This window comes from Nelumbo lutea, chromosome 1, assembly GCF_056320005.1.
Source record: "Nelumbo lutea isolate HS-2025 chromosome 1, American lotus-T2T, whole genome shotgun sequence".
Taxonomy (NCBI): Eukaryota; Viridiplantae; Streptophyta; class Magnoliopsida; order Proteales; family Nelumbonaceae; genus Nelumbo; species Nelumbo lutea.
The window spans coordinates 72,069,943-72,087,606 of NC_142684.1; the positions used below are offsets into that span (position 1 = coordinate 72,069,943).

The window sequence follows — 17,664 nt, forward strand, 5'->3', positions numbered from 1 at the left end:
GATGTTTTCTTATCAAAATAAAGTGCTCTTCACACGAGGAAATATTGGCTCCTACCGGGTCATAAACATGCATCTGACCAAGTGCATTTTACAACGCTTAAATAATTTCATGGGAGCCCCTGCACCTGTAATGTGCACTTGCCATAAAATCTACGGACCAAATGACTTGTTCTCATTATTTCATAAATAGTGAATGCCAATGCTAAGCATAATGAGACTATAAATCTTAACAAAAGATACTGCAGAAATATATCTAGACCAAAAAAAGGAATAGCAACCATTTTGCTTCAAAGATGTGGCACGTTAGACAACAGTTAAAAAAACCCAACATCCAACCCCCCACCCCACAAAAAAAAATTAAAATAAAATAAATAAAAAGAAAGAAAAGAAAGGTCTCAACCTTCTCTTTTTATCAAACATTTCCTTTATTTTCGTTTTCCTCATTTTTCAGCCCATAGCGACGGTTGAACTTGGCAATCTGCCCTAAACTCTGGGCCATCTGGCGCCTTGCCCTGAAGTGGTATACTTTACCAACATTATGAATTTTAGTCATCATAACATGCATCAACCTCCCACTCTGCGTCACATAGGATATCCATTGCATCTGAGGGTGCAACCCTTTCCTCATTTTGAGCAATGCTGCAATTCCATGACAAAAGTATCAATTATAAAGCATATAAGTTAATCTTTATATAAAACAAGGGTTAATAAGCTGTCAAGCTTTATATCCCTTTAAGAGAAGGTCCAACTTCAACTAAGGGCGCAACTCCATTAAGTAGATGGCACAACACGCTAATAAACATCCAACCGGTTGATATATGGATTGATCTGGATGATCAGTTAGGACACCTCCTGGATAGACAATGTAGTGACTTGATTTTATAAATTCGTTGGAGCCGCAAGAAATAATTAATGGAAAACATTGAAATTTTGAATCCTCATACTTAGAATTGCAATTCAAATACCCAACAAGTTAGGATTGGCAAAACCAATTTTGTTCCTCTATTACAGAGATAGAACTTCTGTTAAAGAAATGACTTAGTAGTTAAAACTCCAATCAGTATTTCTAAGGTTTAATAAGAATGTCAAAGCCAAGTTTTTATGATCTTAGCCATGACCTAATGATTATCCATTGTGGATCATATTTAACTTCTAAGACTCACCTTTTATGGTGCACAACCAAATAATAAGCAGTTTTAATGATCCAAACCATCCAAATAATGAAAAAAAAATACGAGTATCCATATACTTTGAAGATCAAGACCTTTGTACGGTAAAGAGGGCTGGTTCAGGGGGTTTTCTAGAAGGTTTTACAGTAGGTAATGAGAGGGTGGAGTTGGTTTACTGCAGCATGCTGACGACACTTTGATCTTCTGTGATGAATTGCAAGAGCAGCTTTATTTTGTGATGTATGTACTGAAATGATTTGTAGTATCGGGCCTGCAAGTTAACTTAAGCAAAAGTGACTTAGTGGTTGTGGGAGAGGTGGAGGAGCTGACCAGTTGGGCAGATTCATGAGGATGTAAAGTGGGAAAGATGACGCTAAAATATTTGGGCATGCCCCTATATGCAAAATGCAACTCCAAAACAATCTGGGAAGCAATTGTTCAAAGGCTTGAAAAGAAGCTAGCCTCCTGGAAAACCATGTATCTTTCTTATGGGAGCAAGGTTACCCTGGTGAAAAGTGTGCTTTCCTCCCTCCCAATGTATTTGCTTTCTTTGTACCCAATTCCGACAGGAATGGCTGCTATCATTGAAAAGAAGATGAGAGATTTCCTCGAGAGGCTGGAAAGTGCAGAAGTACCACTTGGTAAAGCTGGAACAAGGTATGCCAGCCAAATCTGTAGGGGGTTGAGGGTTAGAAGGGTGAAAAGTATCAATAACGCTTTGCTGGGGAAGTGGTTTTGGAGATTTGGGGAGAATCAAGGAGGGCTGTGGAGAAGGGTGTGGTGATAGAAATTTTGGATGGGATCTAGGAACTTCAAATCAGTCCTATGGATGCTCAGTTTGGAAAGGTATTGAAAAGACTATCATTGGTTTGCAAAAGGTGTGAAGTTCAAGGTAGGATATGGGGAGAGGATCAAATTTTGGAAGAATGTTTGGTGTGGAAGAGGCCTTTGAACGAGAGGCTCCCTGCTTTGTTTGAAGTTAAAGCAAACGTAGAAGTTTAGGTTGTGGAAAGCTTGCAAATCCAATATGGTAGTGTGGCTTGGATTCCACAATTGAGGAGGAATCTAAATGATTAGGAAGTGGAGGAGTGGATGGAGCTACTGCAACTTCTTTACAGTACACAACTGGAGTCTGCAAGGGCTGATAGTAGAATCTGGAAGTGGGAGAAGACTAGAAAGTTACAGTTAAATTTTTTTACAAGGCTCTGGACAGTTCAGAAGGACATTCAGTTCCAACCCACATCATCTGGTGTAAAAATGTGCCTTCGAAAATATCTTTTTTGTCTGCACGGCATATCTCAACAGAATACTTACAAGGGATAACCTCTATCGGAAGGGTGCTGTACTGGATTCAAATAGCTGTGTTCTATGCAAAGGACAACTGGAAGAGAATTTCACACTTATTTGAATTGAAAAGTTGCTGCCCAGGTTCAGTAGAGGATTTTATAAAAGGTTAGAGGATGGAGAGTCTGAGTAAAAGAGGAAATTAGTTTGGAATTTAACCCCAGCAGTGGTATTTTGGTGTCTGTGGCAAGAAAGAAACACTCAGCTCTTCAAAAGCAAGACAAGTTCTGACAATTCCATTTTTCAGAAAATTGCGGGGAAGATGTTTTCTTGGTTGTCTGGTCACAGGCTGTTTAGGGGTGTAAGCTTTGAGTCCTTTCCTGTACATTATAATTGTGAGCATCGGGAAAACGGCTCACTTGGGCTGCAAATGGAGTCGCCACTCGCCACCCATCAAGTAAATGAAAAAGAGGTGATGGGACCTCCAGGATTTACATCGGAAAGCATTTTTGGTTTATTAGTGATTCCAAAGCCCAAAGCACTGGCTAAACCAGTCTGGGTAGGTCTTGGATGGGAGAGGGAAGGAGTTAGGCACCCCTCTCCCGGGTCCAAATAGGTGGGGCCCACATGACATCCCAAGCAAGCCAATTTGTTTGGGATGTTTTCTTATGCAACCCTATTGGCCTATTTGTTTTATGGAACCTACCTTTTTATTTTCTAAATATTTTATTATTATTTATTTTTTACTTTTTTTTACATTAATATTTCCCTTTTTTATAGCTAATTCCCCCCGAAAAAGAAAACCTACTAACTAAACACCCAAACTGATGGAGGAAGATTTGGCACGACCTCTTGGCCACGTGACCTAGCAGGAGCGACAGCTCGACACGGCAGTGCACTCAAGGCACGAGCTCCGAGAAGAGGAACCCACGGTCCGAGCTCCCCAAAAGGAGCTCAAACTCTCCCTTTGACCCCAAGCCTTACGAGGAGCGCAAGGGGCAACAACCCGAACTGGCTCACCCCAAGGCAGTTCGAACCACACTTCTATCCGAACTCAAGACTTCCCTCTTCACCAGCACGCCCTCGAGGGAGGTTGCTCTTTGCGTCGAGGTCACTTCAGCCAGTGACGAGGTGTTGCAGGTCAGCCCTGGATGAGGTGCTTCTAGCCGACCTGAGTTGTAGTCGAGGTCGCTAGGTCGGCGTCAGTGCCAGGTCGCCAGGTCTTTTCGGAGCCTGGGCCAGGTCACTAGTTTGGCACTTGTGGCAGGTCGCCAGGTCGGGACACCATCATCTTGGCTAAGGCAAGTTGTCGCCTAAGTGGTTCTAGGTGTCACCTAGTTGTTCCAAGACGCCACGTGTCACAATGTCATTGGAGGGCCAAATCCGCCCTCATCAATTGCCCCCCACTCCCGAGTTGAAAGTAACTCGGCAAAGGGAGTAGATTGCTCCTTTTCGCCTGGGATAACTAATTCGATGAGCTCGTAAGCATCGATCCACTTTGCTTCTCAGGTCGAAAGAGTCCAAGTGTTTGCAGCCTTGTGCAGAACCTTGCCATCTTTATTTTTGGGGCCCGAGAGCAAATTCATCTGCTCGAGGAGAGGTGGAGAAGGTACCCCGAGGACATATACCTTATTAGGGATGTGACCATCAAGAGGTTCTGCGATCCGGCTAAGTACCTCAAGAGTGAAGCTCATCATGCCATCCTTAAGAGGGGGTTCTATGTGACCTCTCTATCAGGTCACTCCACCTAGGTTGTTAGACAGTTTTGTATGACCTTAGCTTCAATCCAATTTGATGTACTTTTGACATTTAGTGTAAATAAATAAAGTACATGTTTGATTCATGTTGTTTGGTATATTTCTGTGTAAGACCCTAAAACTGGCCACTTATAGAGACTCGTGTTAGTTTTAAATGTTCACAGCCATTGGATAAGTCTGGGGAGATTTATCCTGCCAAGGCTGATACTGATGTGCCACCAAGTGTTGGGATGGCTTGCCTCGGCCATTAGGGTAAGACCCAAGGCACATGCAATATGGGATTGCTTGAATCCTTGAACCGGACCAGATTTCCAGTATTGCCCTAGACCTTGGAGACAGATGGGCAAAACTGGAAAGTTACACCTGACCCCTGGACTCGATTATGACACTTTACTAGGTGTCGGATCGGGCTGTCTTTGATATGTCAATCAGTGAGATCCTTAGCGGGTGTCAAAACCTGGACATGTTGGGGAAAATCTGAGAATTCATCTGAGTGAGTGATCATAGTGACAGGATCAGCCCCTTTGTCGGACAATGGTAATGATCGGGAATGCACTCTCTCTAATGGAAACCAAACTGTCGACAATTGATTTCAATCGTTGGAATTTTGTTTTTGCAAAATTAATATATAAATGTATATGTACAGTTTCAAAAGAATTGCAAAAGGTTTTAATTCCCGGGATCCATGTGAGTAGAGATTGCGGCACTGTTCCTTGCAACCGAGGGAGAGATCTTCTCTTGTCGGGCAGTGCTTGATCATTAAGGGCTGAGAAGTTAAGTGTAAGACCATTTAGGATAATGCTTGATGGACTAATCTTGCACCTGCCCACAGTCCCTGGGTTTTTATAAAATGGCTTGGCCCAGGGAACACTTAATGTAAGTGTTGGGCCCATAGGGTCCATGTGATGGGCTCAAAGGGTCACTAAGTTTTTCAGTGAATTCGGCTGGGCCTTGTAATAAAGGTTGGGCCGAACCCATGTGGCTGGTGTGTATATCATTGCTTGGGTCCCACGTCATACAAAGAAACCCAACTGGGCAACAGATTGGAAACTAGTTAAACACTGAACACTTAATGGGCCAAAAGCCCATTACGAACTGGGCTGATATGATCACCCATCTATGGGGCGAACCTAAGATTAATGTTAGTGAAAAGGATTGGGCTTTTGACCTTATCCACTCTGGGAGACCAAATTCAAACCAGATTTGAATCTGGTAACCTCCTAATAAGATCAGGAGTAAACTAACTTAATCTACAGATAGGATTAAGATCATCCCCTATCCAAATATTGATTTGGATTGGGATAACTCCTAATTAGGAGGTTTTCTTAATCAAGAAGAAAAGAGGAGAAAGCTAATTCGAAAATATTAGATTTCGAACCAAGTTTTTCAGTAAGGGAAGAAAGCCTTCTATATACAGAGATTTGATCTCACACAAAACTCCAAAGAGAAGAAAAGTTATTCAGCCATCTTCGTCCCAGGAGTTCTCCTCCAGCCACCGCCAACCCCTCTTGCAAGATTCGATCTTTGCAAAAGAAAGAAGTCGAGAAATCGATTCTTGACATCAATCTTGCAGAAAAGACTGAAAAGGATTCGGTGTCCAGAGTTTCCAGTGGGTTCTTGCGAAGGATCCAGTGTAGAGGACGCACCCTGCTGGTTCCGTTCCATCCACAACTGTGTCATCTTCAGCAGGAGCGGATCTTGGTGTCTTCTTTCAGCGTGAACACCAACTTTGGGAGATACTGTTTCTCCGGATCAGGTATAATCCTCCCTATTTCTTTTGGTTCAGATCTGGTTCGATTATGGTTCAAGTAGAATCCTTGAATATTGTATTCTAAATTTAGGGAATATGATTCCCAATTGGGAGAAGGTAGGAAAATTTTTGAAATTCGCCCACCCATTCCGCACTCTTCATGACGTCCATTTGATGGATCCTACCATTCTTTCAGTGGTATCAGAGCCACAAGTTCGAATCTTGAACCAAAAGGAAAATCAAATTTGAACCTGCACAGATAGACAGAAGATGTTCTGCCAAGATTTGCGCAGATTGTTTTCTTTTTTTTTTCAAGAAATTGTTTCTTGTTAAGGGCGATTGATCTGAAATTAATTTCTGTTAAATCCAAAATTTATTTAGAACTGTTCTTTATTTATTTTGATTTAATGGACTGTTCGAACCTGGAGATCGCAGTGCAGATTTGGCACAAATGGTCTGCGCACCCTTTTTTTTATTCAATTCAGTTTGTAAATATTTTTTTTATTTTTCTAGACTGAATGTATAGGATTTGATCAAGAATGTAATTAGTTAATAGAAATAGGATTTCTGTTTTTTTTATTTATTTTCTTGATTAAAGAAGAAGGAAGAAGAAGAAGGCGCTGGAGATTTGCAGATGGAGAAATCGTTCTCTGCAATTTGCAGTTTGTGAAACTACAACCCTAGTGATTAACCTCTGTTTTGCAGGTGGTGCGAACAGTCCATAGTTGATTTGTGTTTGTCTGAAATCAAAATTATTAATTTCAGATCTTTCATGAATTAATTCTTGAATTGAAAATCAACTTCGGACCATTTCGGACTAGATTGGACCAAAACTATTTGGACCGAATCTAGGGTTCAAAATGGACTATTTTTCAGTCCATTTTTCCTCATACTTTTGTTCCAAATCTGATGTTCAATTACAGGGATTAATTCAGCCCACCTGTAAAGCCCAGTTTTAAAAGGTTAAAACTGCAAAAGCCCAAAATTGTGAGAAAAGCTGTATGGGCCGAACTGCTAACTGCGATTCAGCCCATACACCTAGTAGACATTAATTGTTAATGTTATGGATTTCATATGGGCCGTTTAATGGGCTTTACAACAGTTGATTGATTGGATCAATTCCTCCCTTTTCATGTGATGATTGGATGTTTAATGTGCTGCGACCATGGGCCATAAGCACTTGGCCCATGATGATTCGTTAGTGGCTCTTGCGCACACCATGGCTGAATGCACATCATTGCCATAGTGTCCCTTAAGGTCATTGGATGACCCTTCCTTTCTTGGTGGGACCCACAACCCTGAAAAGAGATGCGTACAAAACCCCTAGTCGATTAAGGCCCACCAAAAATCTAACTTTATGAAAGTCAGTGTGAACCACTTTGGTTTGACCTAAATTAGAACTAGGGCGTAATTTTGTTCCCTCCAGCAAATATGAATGCATGTGATAGAGAGATCCATATGATGGACTCTCTAAAGGCTTTCCGTCATTTTCACAATGATGGGCCAATCAGTAATGAGGAAACGCACCATAAAATTGGGCTATCCATTTGCTGTTGGATCTGTTAGAGTGTTTCATAAGATGATAGGGGCGTCATAGACCGATGTGGGGGGGCTTCACCAAAAAATGAAAACTCTCTGACGGTACCTTGGCGTAACCTGAGTATGATGGGTGTGCACTCACTGGACAGAAAGGTTTACTTGAAAATGGCTCTGAACCTTGTCTGACAGAGGCCATAAGGAAACTCATCTGATGAGTAGATATGATCCGCCACAAAAAGTTGGTGGGATTATGCAGCTGAAACAGTTGGTCTCACGCACCCCATGTGATTTCCCACATTTCCAGAGACATTCCGTCGTCTCCGTCACTGAGAAATGAGGGAAATCTCGGAGATGAACAAATGGGAATGGAACATAGATTAAAAGCCATATCTATGTAGGTAACTTGAATCAAACTAAGGTTGTGGACTAATGATTTTGTTGTTTTATCAGAAAATGGCAAACGATCAATTCGCAAAGCTTCTAGATGATAACAAGCTTAAGGGCCCAAACTATGTCGACTGGTACAAAAATATTATGCTGGTCCTAACTTCTAAAAAGTTAGATAAGGTGGTGAAAAATCCTACCCCGAAGCGTCCGGGTAATAGGGCTTCTGAGGCTCGTAGGAGGGACTACCAAGATTGGGAGGATAAGAACTCCCTAGCTCGCTGCTTTGTCATTGCCTCACTAGACAACTCAATACAGAGGCAGTTCGATCAGATCAAACTAGCCAAGGACATATTAGACAGTCTAAAGACAATGTATGAAGAGCAGAACCGTTCTACTCGACAGAAGGTCCTGAAACTGTTCATGATCGCGCAGATGTCCAAGGTGTTAGACAGTTTTGTATGCCCTTAGCTTCAATCTGATTTGATGTACTTTTGTTATTTAGTGGAAATAAATAAAGTGCATGTTTGATTCATGTTGTTTGGTTTAATTCTGTGTAAAACCCTAAAACTAGACATTTATAGAGACTCATGTTAGTTTTAAATGTTCACAGCCGTTGGATAAGTCTGGGGAGATTTATCCTGCCAAGGCTGATACTGGTGTGCCACCAAGTGTTGGGATGGCCTGTCTCAGCCATCAGGGTAAGACCCGAGGCACATGCAGTATGGGATTACTTGAATCCTTGAACCGGACCAGATTTCCAGTATTGCCCTGGACCTTGGACATAGATGGGCAAAACTAGAAAGTTACACCTGACCCCTAGACTCGATTATGATATTTCACTAGGTGTTGGATCAGGCTGCCTTTGATATGCCATTCAGTGAGATCCTTAGCGGGGATCAAAACCTGGGTATGTTGGGGCAGTTTGAGAATTCATCTGAGTGGGTGATCATAGTGACAGAATCAGCCACTTTGTCGGACAAAGGGTAATGATCAGGAATGCACTCTCTCTGATGGAAACCAAACTGCCGGCAGTTGATTTCAATCGTTGGAATTTTGTTTTGCAAAATTAATATATTTATATATATATGTACGGTTTCGAATTGTTTGCAAATGGTTTTAATTCCCGGGATCCATGTGAAAGGAGAGTGCGGCACTGTTCCTTGCAGCCGAGGGAGAGGTCCTCTCTTGTCGGGCAGTGCTTGATCATTAAGGACTGAGAGGTTAAGTGTAAGACCATTGAGGATAATACCTGATGGGCTAATCTTGCACCTGCCCACAGTCCCTAGGTTTTTATAAGATGGCTTGGCCCAGGGACCACTTAATGTAAGTGTTGGGCCCATAGGGTCCATATGATGGACTCAAGGGGTTCATTGAGTTTTTCAGTGAATTCGGCTGGGCCTTGTTTTAGAGGCTGGGCCGAACCCATGTGGCTGGTGTGTAGATCAATGCTTGGGTCCCACGCCATACAAAGAAGCCCAACTGGGCAGCAGATTGGAAAGTAATTAGACACTAAACACTTAATGGGCCAAAAGCCCATTTCGAGGTGGGCTGATATGATCACCCATCCATGGGGCGAATTTGAGATTAAAGTTAGTAAAAGGATTGGGCCTTTAGCCTTATCCACTCTTAGAGACCAAATTCAAATTAGATTTGAATCTGGTAACCTCCTGATAAGATCAGGAGTAACCTAACTCTATCTGCAGAAAGGATTAAGATTATCCCCTATCCAAATACTGATTTGGAATGGGATAACTCCTAAAAAGGAGGTTTCTTAATCAAGAAGAAAGGAGGAGATTTCGAACCGAGAAAAATCGCAAGAAAGGTTCCTGCGAATTCAGATCAGATCTCACTCTCCAGAAAAAGAGAAAAAGCAGTTCAGCCTTTTTCGTTTTGGAGATCTCCTCCTGCCGCCGCCATCTGCCATTGCAAGATTAGATCTTTGCAGAAAAGAAAGTCAAGAAATCTGTTCTTGACATCAGTCTTGCAAGAAAGACTGAAAAAAATTCAGTGTTTAGTACTTCCAGAGGATTCTTGTGAAGGATCCATTGTGTAGGACACACCCTGCTGGTTCTGTTCCATTCACAGCTGTGTCATCTTCAGCAGGAACGGATCTTGGAGCATTCTTTGGGCGTGAACACCAACTTTGGGAGATACTGCTTCTCCGGATCAGGTATATTCCTCCCGTTTATCTTTTGGTACAGATCTGGTTTGATTATGGTTCAAGTACGATCCTTGAATATTGTATTCTAAATTTAGGGAATATGATTCCCAGTTGGGAGAAGGTAGGAAATTTTTTTGAAATTCGCCCACCCATTCCGCAACCTTTATGGCGTCCATTAGATGGATCCTACCATTCTTTCACAAGGGGCAGAAAGTTCATGACCATTGTCTTCGGATGATGGGTTACATTAACGAACTCGAAGCCCTTGGATCCGGGCTAGATCTTGGCACGCAAGTGGATGCCATCCTGAATTCTTTGCCATCTTCCTTCAATGCATTCACAATGAACTACAACATGAATAAGCTGAATGTCAGCGTCCAGGAACTCAGCAATATGTTGCAGAGGGCCGAGGATCTACTAAACAAGGATGAGCCTGTGGTTTTGCGCGAGGAGTGGGGGGCAATTGATGGAGGAAGATTTGGCCCGACCTCTTGGCCACCCAACACGTGGAAGCAACCGAGGGTGACCTGGCAGGAGCGACAGCTCGACACAGCAATGCGCTCAAGGCACGAGCTCCGAGAAGAGGAACCCGTAATCTGAGCTCCCCAAAAGGAACTCGGACTCTCACTTTGACCTCGAGCCTTACGAAAAGCGCAAGGGGCAACAACCCGAACTGGCCCACCCTATGGCAGTTCGGGCCACACTTCTATCCGAACTCAAGACTTCACCTCGCACACCACTCCGGCTCTTCGTCTCCAGGCTGCCGAACTGAACAACCGTACCTGACACCAAAGGAGTCCGTATCTTGAGGCGGCGCGCCTAACTGACTTAGGATCTGACGCTTGACAGCCGCACTTCAACGACCACCTGCCACCGCCACCTACAGTTACAGAGACGGCTCCGACAAAGAGAGCAGCGGCGGTTGTCTGCCCCAACAGAGGTGATGACACCCGAATTGGCGGAAGTGCAGAGGTAATGATACCCAACCTGATAGGAGCTTGGGAGTGAGTGCACAAAGTGGTTATAAAAGGCCCTCTTCCCCCCAAGAATGGAAGTACGTGATAACTTTGCGCCATCTGCTTTTTTATCTTGCCTTTGAGAAAATACTAACGTGAGCTTCGGAGCACTCTCACTGGATTTCTCCCCGGAGGCTACTCACTTTCTTCCCCATTTTAGGCACCTTTTGCTCCAGTCAGAGGCAAGATCGTTGACAGCTAGGACTGACCAGATTGCGCTCCATCACAAACTATTGATCAAACCCAATATTACAGATTCTATTTTTTTCCTTTTTTTCATAATCATTTATTACATTTTTTAAATCCTTTGTTCATTGTAACCAAAACTCCTCTCCCTTTCTTTTTATGCATTCTGTCTGTATAGCCGACCCTCCGGGTCCATCGAATCCATCCTTACAGATTTCATTACTGTTATTTATTTTATGATTTATTATATATATTTTTCTCTACTTTCCTTTGGACCTAACTTGCTAACGAATCCTCTTCCTTTTTGCTAGTGTGCACCTAAATAGGTTAAACTCAACTTCTCTATGTCTTATTGTCAGCTATTCCTCTCTTGATTCACTTCTCATAACAACATTACAGCGAATGAAATTAAGCATCACAAATCATGGCCTCAACATAGCGATAAAGGGCTTAATGATGACAAGAAAAAAAAAATCCAAGAACTCATAACATTTGAGACATCTTATTCAGAAGAATTAAAAATCTAAATCAGCATGCATGGGCCGAACTGCAGATAGCTACAACTGAATATAGCAAGCATCAAAGTGCTTACTAAGCTTAGAAGGAAACCGATCAGTTTCCTATATCAATAGAACCAAAATTAATCAATTTGGGCAGGTCCAACCTGAGCCTAGACTGACCCAGACTGCAATTTTACATGAGCTAGGTATGAATTTTCGGTCCTTGAATTGACCTTGGGTCCAAAAATTTGGGTTTTAGGCCTGAGCGTAGCCCAACCTTATCCCAGCCTGAGCTTGGCCCGAATATATACATGTACATATGCATATATAGACACACATTTGCATGCATAGCCACTTACCCAACAAAGCAACATTCTTCTTCCTTATATTGCCTATCCCCAAACCCCCTTGCTCCTTACTTTTGCATACTAGATCCCATCTCACTAGGTGATCTTTTATTTCCTTCATCAAGCTCCCATAAGAATTCCCTCATGATCTCCCCTACTTTTAGCACCTCCCTTTGTGGCATCTTAAAGACTAAGAGGAGGAAAATTGGAAAGTTTGCTAAAATAGACATAATTCCTCTTCCAAGTTGACAATTTCTTTGCACATCTTTCAAGAATTGGGCTCCAAAAGCTTCCTTCCCATGAGTTGGCTCCTAAAGGCATACCTAGATATTTCAATGGCCAACTAGTGGTAATGGTAGGACAACCTAAGGCCTTTGCAACCTTGACCATCTCCTCCTCAAGCTCAACCCCACCAGATGGCTCTTTTCAAAATCGATCTTCAATTTAGAAACAAATTCAAACAATTTTATCACCTACTTCAAATTATTTGCCTTCTGAGGATCAACACTCACGAAAATTTATTATATCATCAACATACTGCACATGTGTAACAACTGTTGAACCTCAACTACCAAGGTAAATAAGAAAGGAGAAAAGGAGTCCTCTTGCCTCAACCCTCTAGTTGCAAGAAAGAATTCTCTAACTACTCTATTAACTAAGACTGAGTAATGACAAGTTTCCAAACAACCTTCAATCTAGCCACACCACATCTCTCCAAACCCAAAGTTTCCCAAAGTGTCCAAGGGGAAAGACCAATCAACCATGTCATAAGCTTTCTCCAAGTCTAGTTTATACACAAAATCTTTCTCTCCTCTTTTCTTAAAATCCTCCACACATTCATTAGCTATCAAGATTTGGTCTATAATCTATCTTCCTTAAATGAATGTCCCTTGGAGGTGACTAATCAAGATAGGCAAGACTAGCTTTAATCTTAGGGACAACACTTTGGCCAAGATGGAACATGGGCACTGTGGTCATTGGAAAAACCGGGCTCACTTGCCACTTGGGCTGGAAATGGAATCGCCACCCATCAATTTAGGAACTGGAGGTGATGGGACCTCCGAGAATTAGTATCAAAATTGTTTTGGTCCAATAGCGACTCCTACAGCCCAAGGCACTGGTCCAACCAGTCCGGGTAGGTTTTGGATGGGAGAGGGAAGGGGTTAGGCACCCCTCTCCCAAGTCCAAAGGTGGAGCCCACATGGGATGCTGAAACCCATTAGGTATGGATTAAGGAAAACCGATTAAGGAAGATCGATAATCTGAATTACATGAATGTCTGAGACACATTATCCTACAAAAATAAACTTGATGGGAGACGACATAGTCAATCGCTACCACAGTGAGGATACATCTCAACAATTTTTACATATAACATGAAGATAAAAGCGGTGGAAATGCCAAAAATAACAAGGAAACAGAACAAACATGATGTGAAACAAAACAGAAGCTAGAGGACTCATAATAATAGTTCACTGTTCAACGGAAATTAAAATATCCATACTAACTAATCTTACCATTCGGCAAGAACCAAATTACTCTTGTAGACACACTGAAGTGAAATGAGATAGATCAAACATACCAGAACCGATCTAGCTTACTACGACAGTGGGTAAAGCAAATATGAAGATGTAACAGAAATGAACAGTAACACTCACAGTCAGGAAACACCCATGCGATTTGACAGGAAATCATAGAGAAGAGGAGGTAAAAGAAAACACAACAAAAAGGAAAAAAAAAAAGAAACTATCAGAGAAAATTCAAAGAGATGTGGTTGGCATGGAACCGGAGGTACAAATCTAATACCAAGATTGAAAACATGCATAACAGTTGAATCGATCTGAAAAATTCATGTAGGGATCAGTAAAAAAACAGAGAAAAGAATATAGAATACGAAAGAAAAAACAACGAGTAGAGAAACGAAAAATCATCAGCGGAGAAACGAAAAGTCATCGGCGGAGAAACGAAAAATGATCAGAGGCTATAAGAAATTATCAGAAGCAGATGTGACGGGAAACTATTCGAAATGAGAAAAATAATAGAAGAACGAACGAAGCAAATTAACACTGACAGAGAAACGGCTTCTTCACATTCTCATTCTTTAGTCACGCTCATGCAAGAAGGCGAAATAAATGAATGAAAGAAGGAGATTCGATTGAGGGGCTGTTACCTGCTTGAACTCGCTCCCCAGAGATCGGAGAGGCTAGAACTTCAGTGGAAGTGACGAACGCCTCACTTCTGGGTTTCGGTATAACCCAAGTTGTCTGGCACAGTTGGAATCGGCGCTGCACAGGTACTCAGTTCGGATTGAAAGTATGCTCTTGATAGGACTGCTGGTCGATACAGGAGGAGAAGAAAGGAAGAGAGGGAAAACGTAGAAAAACGGGAGGAGAAAGGGGGGGCGCCGAGCCAAAGCACAAGAAAAGAGGGTTCCCTTGCCTGCTCTGCCGCTGGTTCGAGTGGAGGAGAAGATGAACAGTCTTCCCTCTCGCCCAGTTCTTCTTCGATGAGCCTTTTTTCGATTAGGTTAAAAGAGGCGTCATTTTGCTATTATATTAGGACAGGGACCATTTCATAACTTCGGAGAAAACAGGGAGGTTTTGGTAATTTTCAGTAGGTTGGGTTAAACCGGGTCCAGAGATTGAGCCGGATTCTTGGGTCAAGGATGGGAGATTCTGGGTCAAGAATGGGGAGGGTTGAGATGGATCTGATGGTTGAGAAGGGTTTTGATGTATGGGCTAGCAGGATTAGTCGAAATGGAATCTTTTTGGATGGAAGGATTAACGATGTTATTTTTGGCTGAAATTTTGTAGGGTGGGGTTTTCAGACATTATGAGTGGATTGGTGGGGTCAGATTGGCCCGACTAGGCCTGGATTGGGCAGATCTGGAAGGGGTACGATTCGGTTAATCTGAGGCTTGAAAATGGAATCTTTTTGTGATGAAGGGGAAAAAAAAGGGAGTTCTCCAGGTGGGGTTTTTGGGTAGTCTGAGATGATTGGTAAAATCATATTGAGCCAATCAGGCTCGAATTAAGTAGGTTTGGAATCTGGTTAATCTAGAGCCTCGAAATGGAAAGGCTTTATTGGTTTAGATGTGTTCGGATCAAGTGGATATGGGTTGTGGGTGCGGGAATGGTCGAAATGGAATATTTGTTTGATGGACGGGTGAATGAAGGAATCTTGAGTTCAAATTTCATGGGTAGGCATTTTTGAGATGTTTCGGGTCTAATCGTTGTGTCTGATCTAATAGTTGATGTGTAAGTGAGGGTCGATCAGGGCCATTGTATAGGTATCGGGCAGGTTTAATGGTGGATATGAGGGCTCTCGGGGTGAAATTTGGGTTTTTTGGGTTTTTTGGGTGTTTTAGAGAGGTCGGAAGGGTTTGATCAGGTGTTTGGAGTAATTTGAACGCTCAGGGGCGAACCGAGCAAAAATCAGGTGCTAACAGTTGCCCATCTTTGTTGTAAGGTAGGAAACTACAAAACAACAAAGACAAAAGAAGCACATAGCGATTTTTGTGAAGGACAAGCTTGGAAGAAGGGCAAGACAAGGAAGGAGAATTGTGGTAAAGTAAGGTAAAGAAGAAGGGGAATTCGTGCGCAGCATCCTTTCATTACGTTCTAGCCATTTTATTCTTAGCAAAGCGATCTTTCCTAGGTATCAAGAACCTTTGGAATCAGGGTACATTTGCCTTGAAAAAAAATGATTAATAATAGGAAAACTATTTGGAGAAAAGACCCATCCTCGCGGAATCAATGATACATTTGCAAAAACTAGATTTAACTACACCTACAAGAAACCGCATCTGGATAAATCTACGAAAACTGGATTAAAGTAAATCTGTGAAATCTGGATCTGGGATAAAACTATGAGAAATGAACTGAAGTAAATTTAGATTTGGGAAAAATCTAGATTAAAGTACATATGGATCTGTGAAAATTGGATTAAAGTAAATATGGATCTAGAAAAAATTTGCGAAAACTAGATTAAAGTATATCTATGAACTCTGGATCTGGGATAAAACTAGACAAAGTAAATCTGGATTTGGGACAAGTCTGGATTAAAGTACATATGGATCTGTGAAAATTGGATTTAAAATAAATATATGAAATCTGAATCTAGGATAAATCTACGAAAATTGGATTAAAATACACCTATGAAACTGCATCTGGGAGAATCTATGAAAATTTGGATTATAGTAAATCTGCAAAATCTGGATCTGGGAAATTTGTGAAAAGTGGATTAAAGTAAATATGGGGTAACAACTGGGAAAAAACTGGATTAAAGTAAATCTGCAAAATCTAGATTTGGGAAATCTGTGAAAAACTCGACCTGAGTAAAATTGGGAAAACAATTGCGAAAACTGGATTAAAGTAAATTTGGGAAAAGTGTGAAAATTGGATTAGAGTAAATTTGGGAAATTTGGACCTAGGAAATATGTGAAAAACTAGATCATAGTAAATCTGAGAAATTTGAATCTATGAAAACAACTACTAAAATTGAATTAAAGTAAATCTGAGAAAACTATGAAAAACTAGATCAAAGTAATCTACGAAAACTGGATCTCAGAAAATCTAAATTAAAGTACATCTAGATTTGTGAAAATTGGATTAAAGTAAATCTATGAAATCTGGGTATGGGATAAGTCTGCAAAAAACTGGATTGAAGTAATATGTGAAATCTAGACCTAGGATAAAATTATGAAAACTAGACAACGTAAATCTGCAAAATCTGGATTAGTGCAAAATCTGGATCTGGGAAAATATGGCTAAAAGTACATCTGGATCTGCAAAATCTAGATGAAAGTAAATTTATCACTAAGAAAAATATGTTAGAAACAAACAAATCAATCACAAAACACCATAAAATATTCTTTATCTTTTTTTTTCTTTTTTTTTAGAACATTTTGGAAGATTTGAAAGAGTTTCAGACATTATTCTTTTCTTTTTTCTTTTTCTTTTTTTGTTTTTCTTTCATTATTTGTATCATCACTATTTACTCAATTAAAAATAGTACTGGTCAAAGGAAGGAGATTTACAGACAGGATTTCTAATGCGGATCAAGGCATATAGGTTGGCAAGACCGATGGATTTTCTAGATAAGCGAAAGTATACGACGTGATGGTAAAGCCAAGATAAAAGTTGAGTATGCACTCTAAAGGTCAAGCATCTCAAATTGTGGCATAAGTAAGTATTTAATTATCGAGGAGTGCACACAAACATGAAATATGGGAATGGTAAGAAGAAAAAGCATCAAAAACTCAAGGGCAAAAGTGCCCCCAACCCCAACTCATATGAGAGTAATTATGTCCAAATGGGCTATATCCAGTTTGCACCAGATGAGTGTGTATCCGTTCATTACTTAACTCATTGAATTCAAAAAACATGCATGATGGAATTGTAAATTGTTGAACAAGGGTTTGTTGTAAGAAAAGCCTTAATACAGGGGGTCTACCCCAGTTTTTTTTTTTTTTTTGCCGAACAAAAAAGGTGTGCTATGAAGTTGATATTTCAATGGAGCAAGTGACAACTATGATTCTATATCGCCAGCCAAATCAGTATGTCCAGT

At 41.2% G+C, this 17,664-nt stretch overlaps 1 protein-coding gene across 2 annotated transcripts; it reads right to left on the reverse strand.

Moving 5' to 3' along the window:
* Nucleotides 1-254: 254 nt before the first annotated feature.
* On the reverse strand, nucleotides 255-14,406 carry LOC148875276 (Ribosomal protein L31). 2 transcript variants are annotated; one of them, XM_088964375.1, is made up of 3 exons: nucleotides 14,267-14,406; nucleotides 750-852; nucleotides 255-639 (listed from the first exon to the last, which is right to left on the reverse strand). In XM_088964375.1, the coding sequence occupies exon 3, from the start codon at nucleotides 626-628 to the stop codon at nucleotides 413-415; it is 216 nt and encodes a 71-aa protein (XP_088820501.1). In that variant the 5' UTR covers nucleotides 629-639; nucleotides 750-852; nucleotides 14,267-14,406; the 3' UTR covers nucleotides 255-412. The 2 variants fall into 2 exon arrangements, with proteins under 2 accessions (XP_088820501.1, XP_088820500.1); XM_088964374.1 differs by lacking the exon at nucleotides 750-852.
* Nucleotides 14,407-17,664: the final 3,258 nt, after the last annotated feature.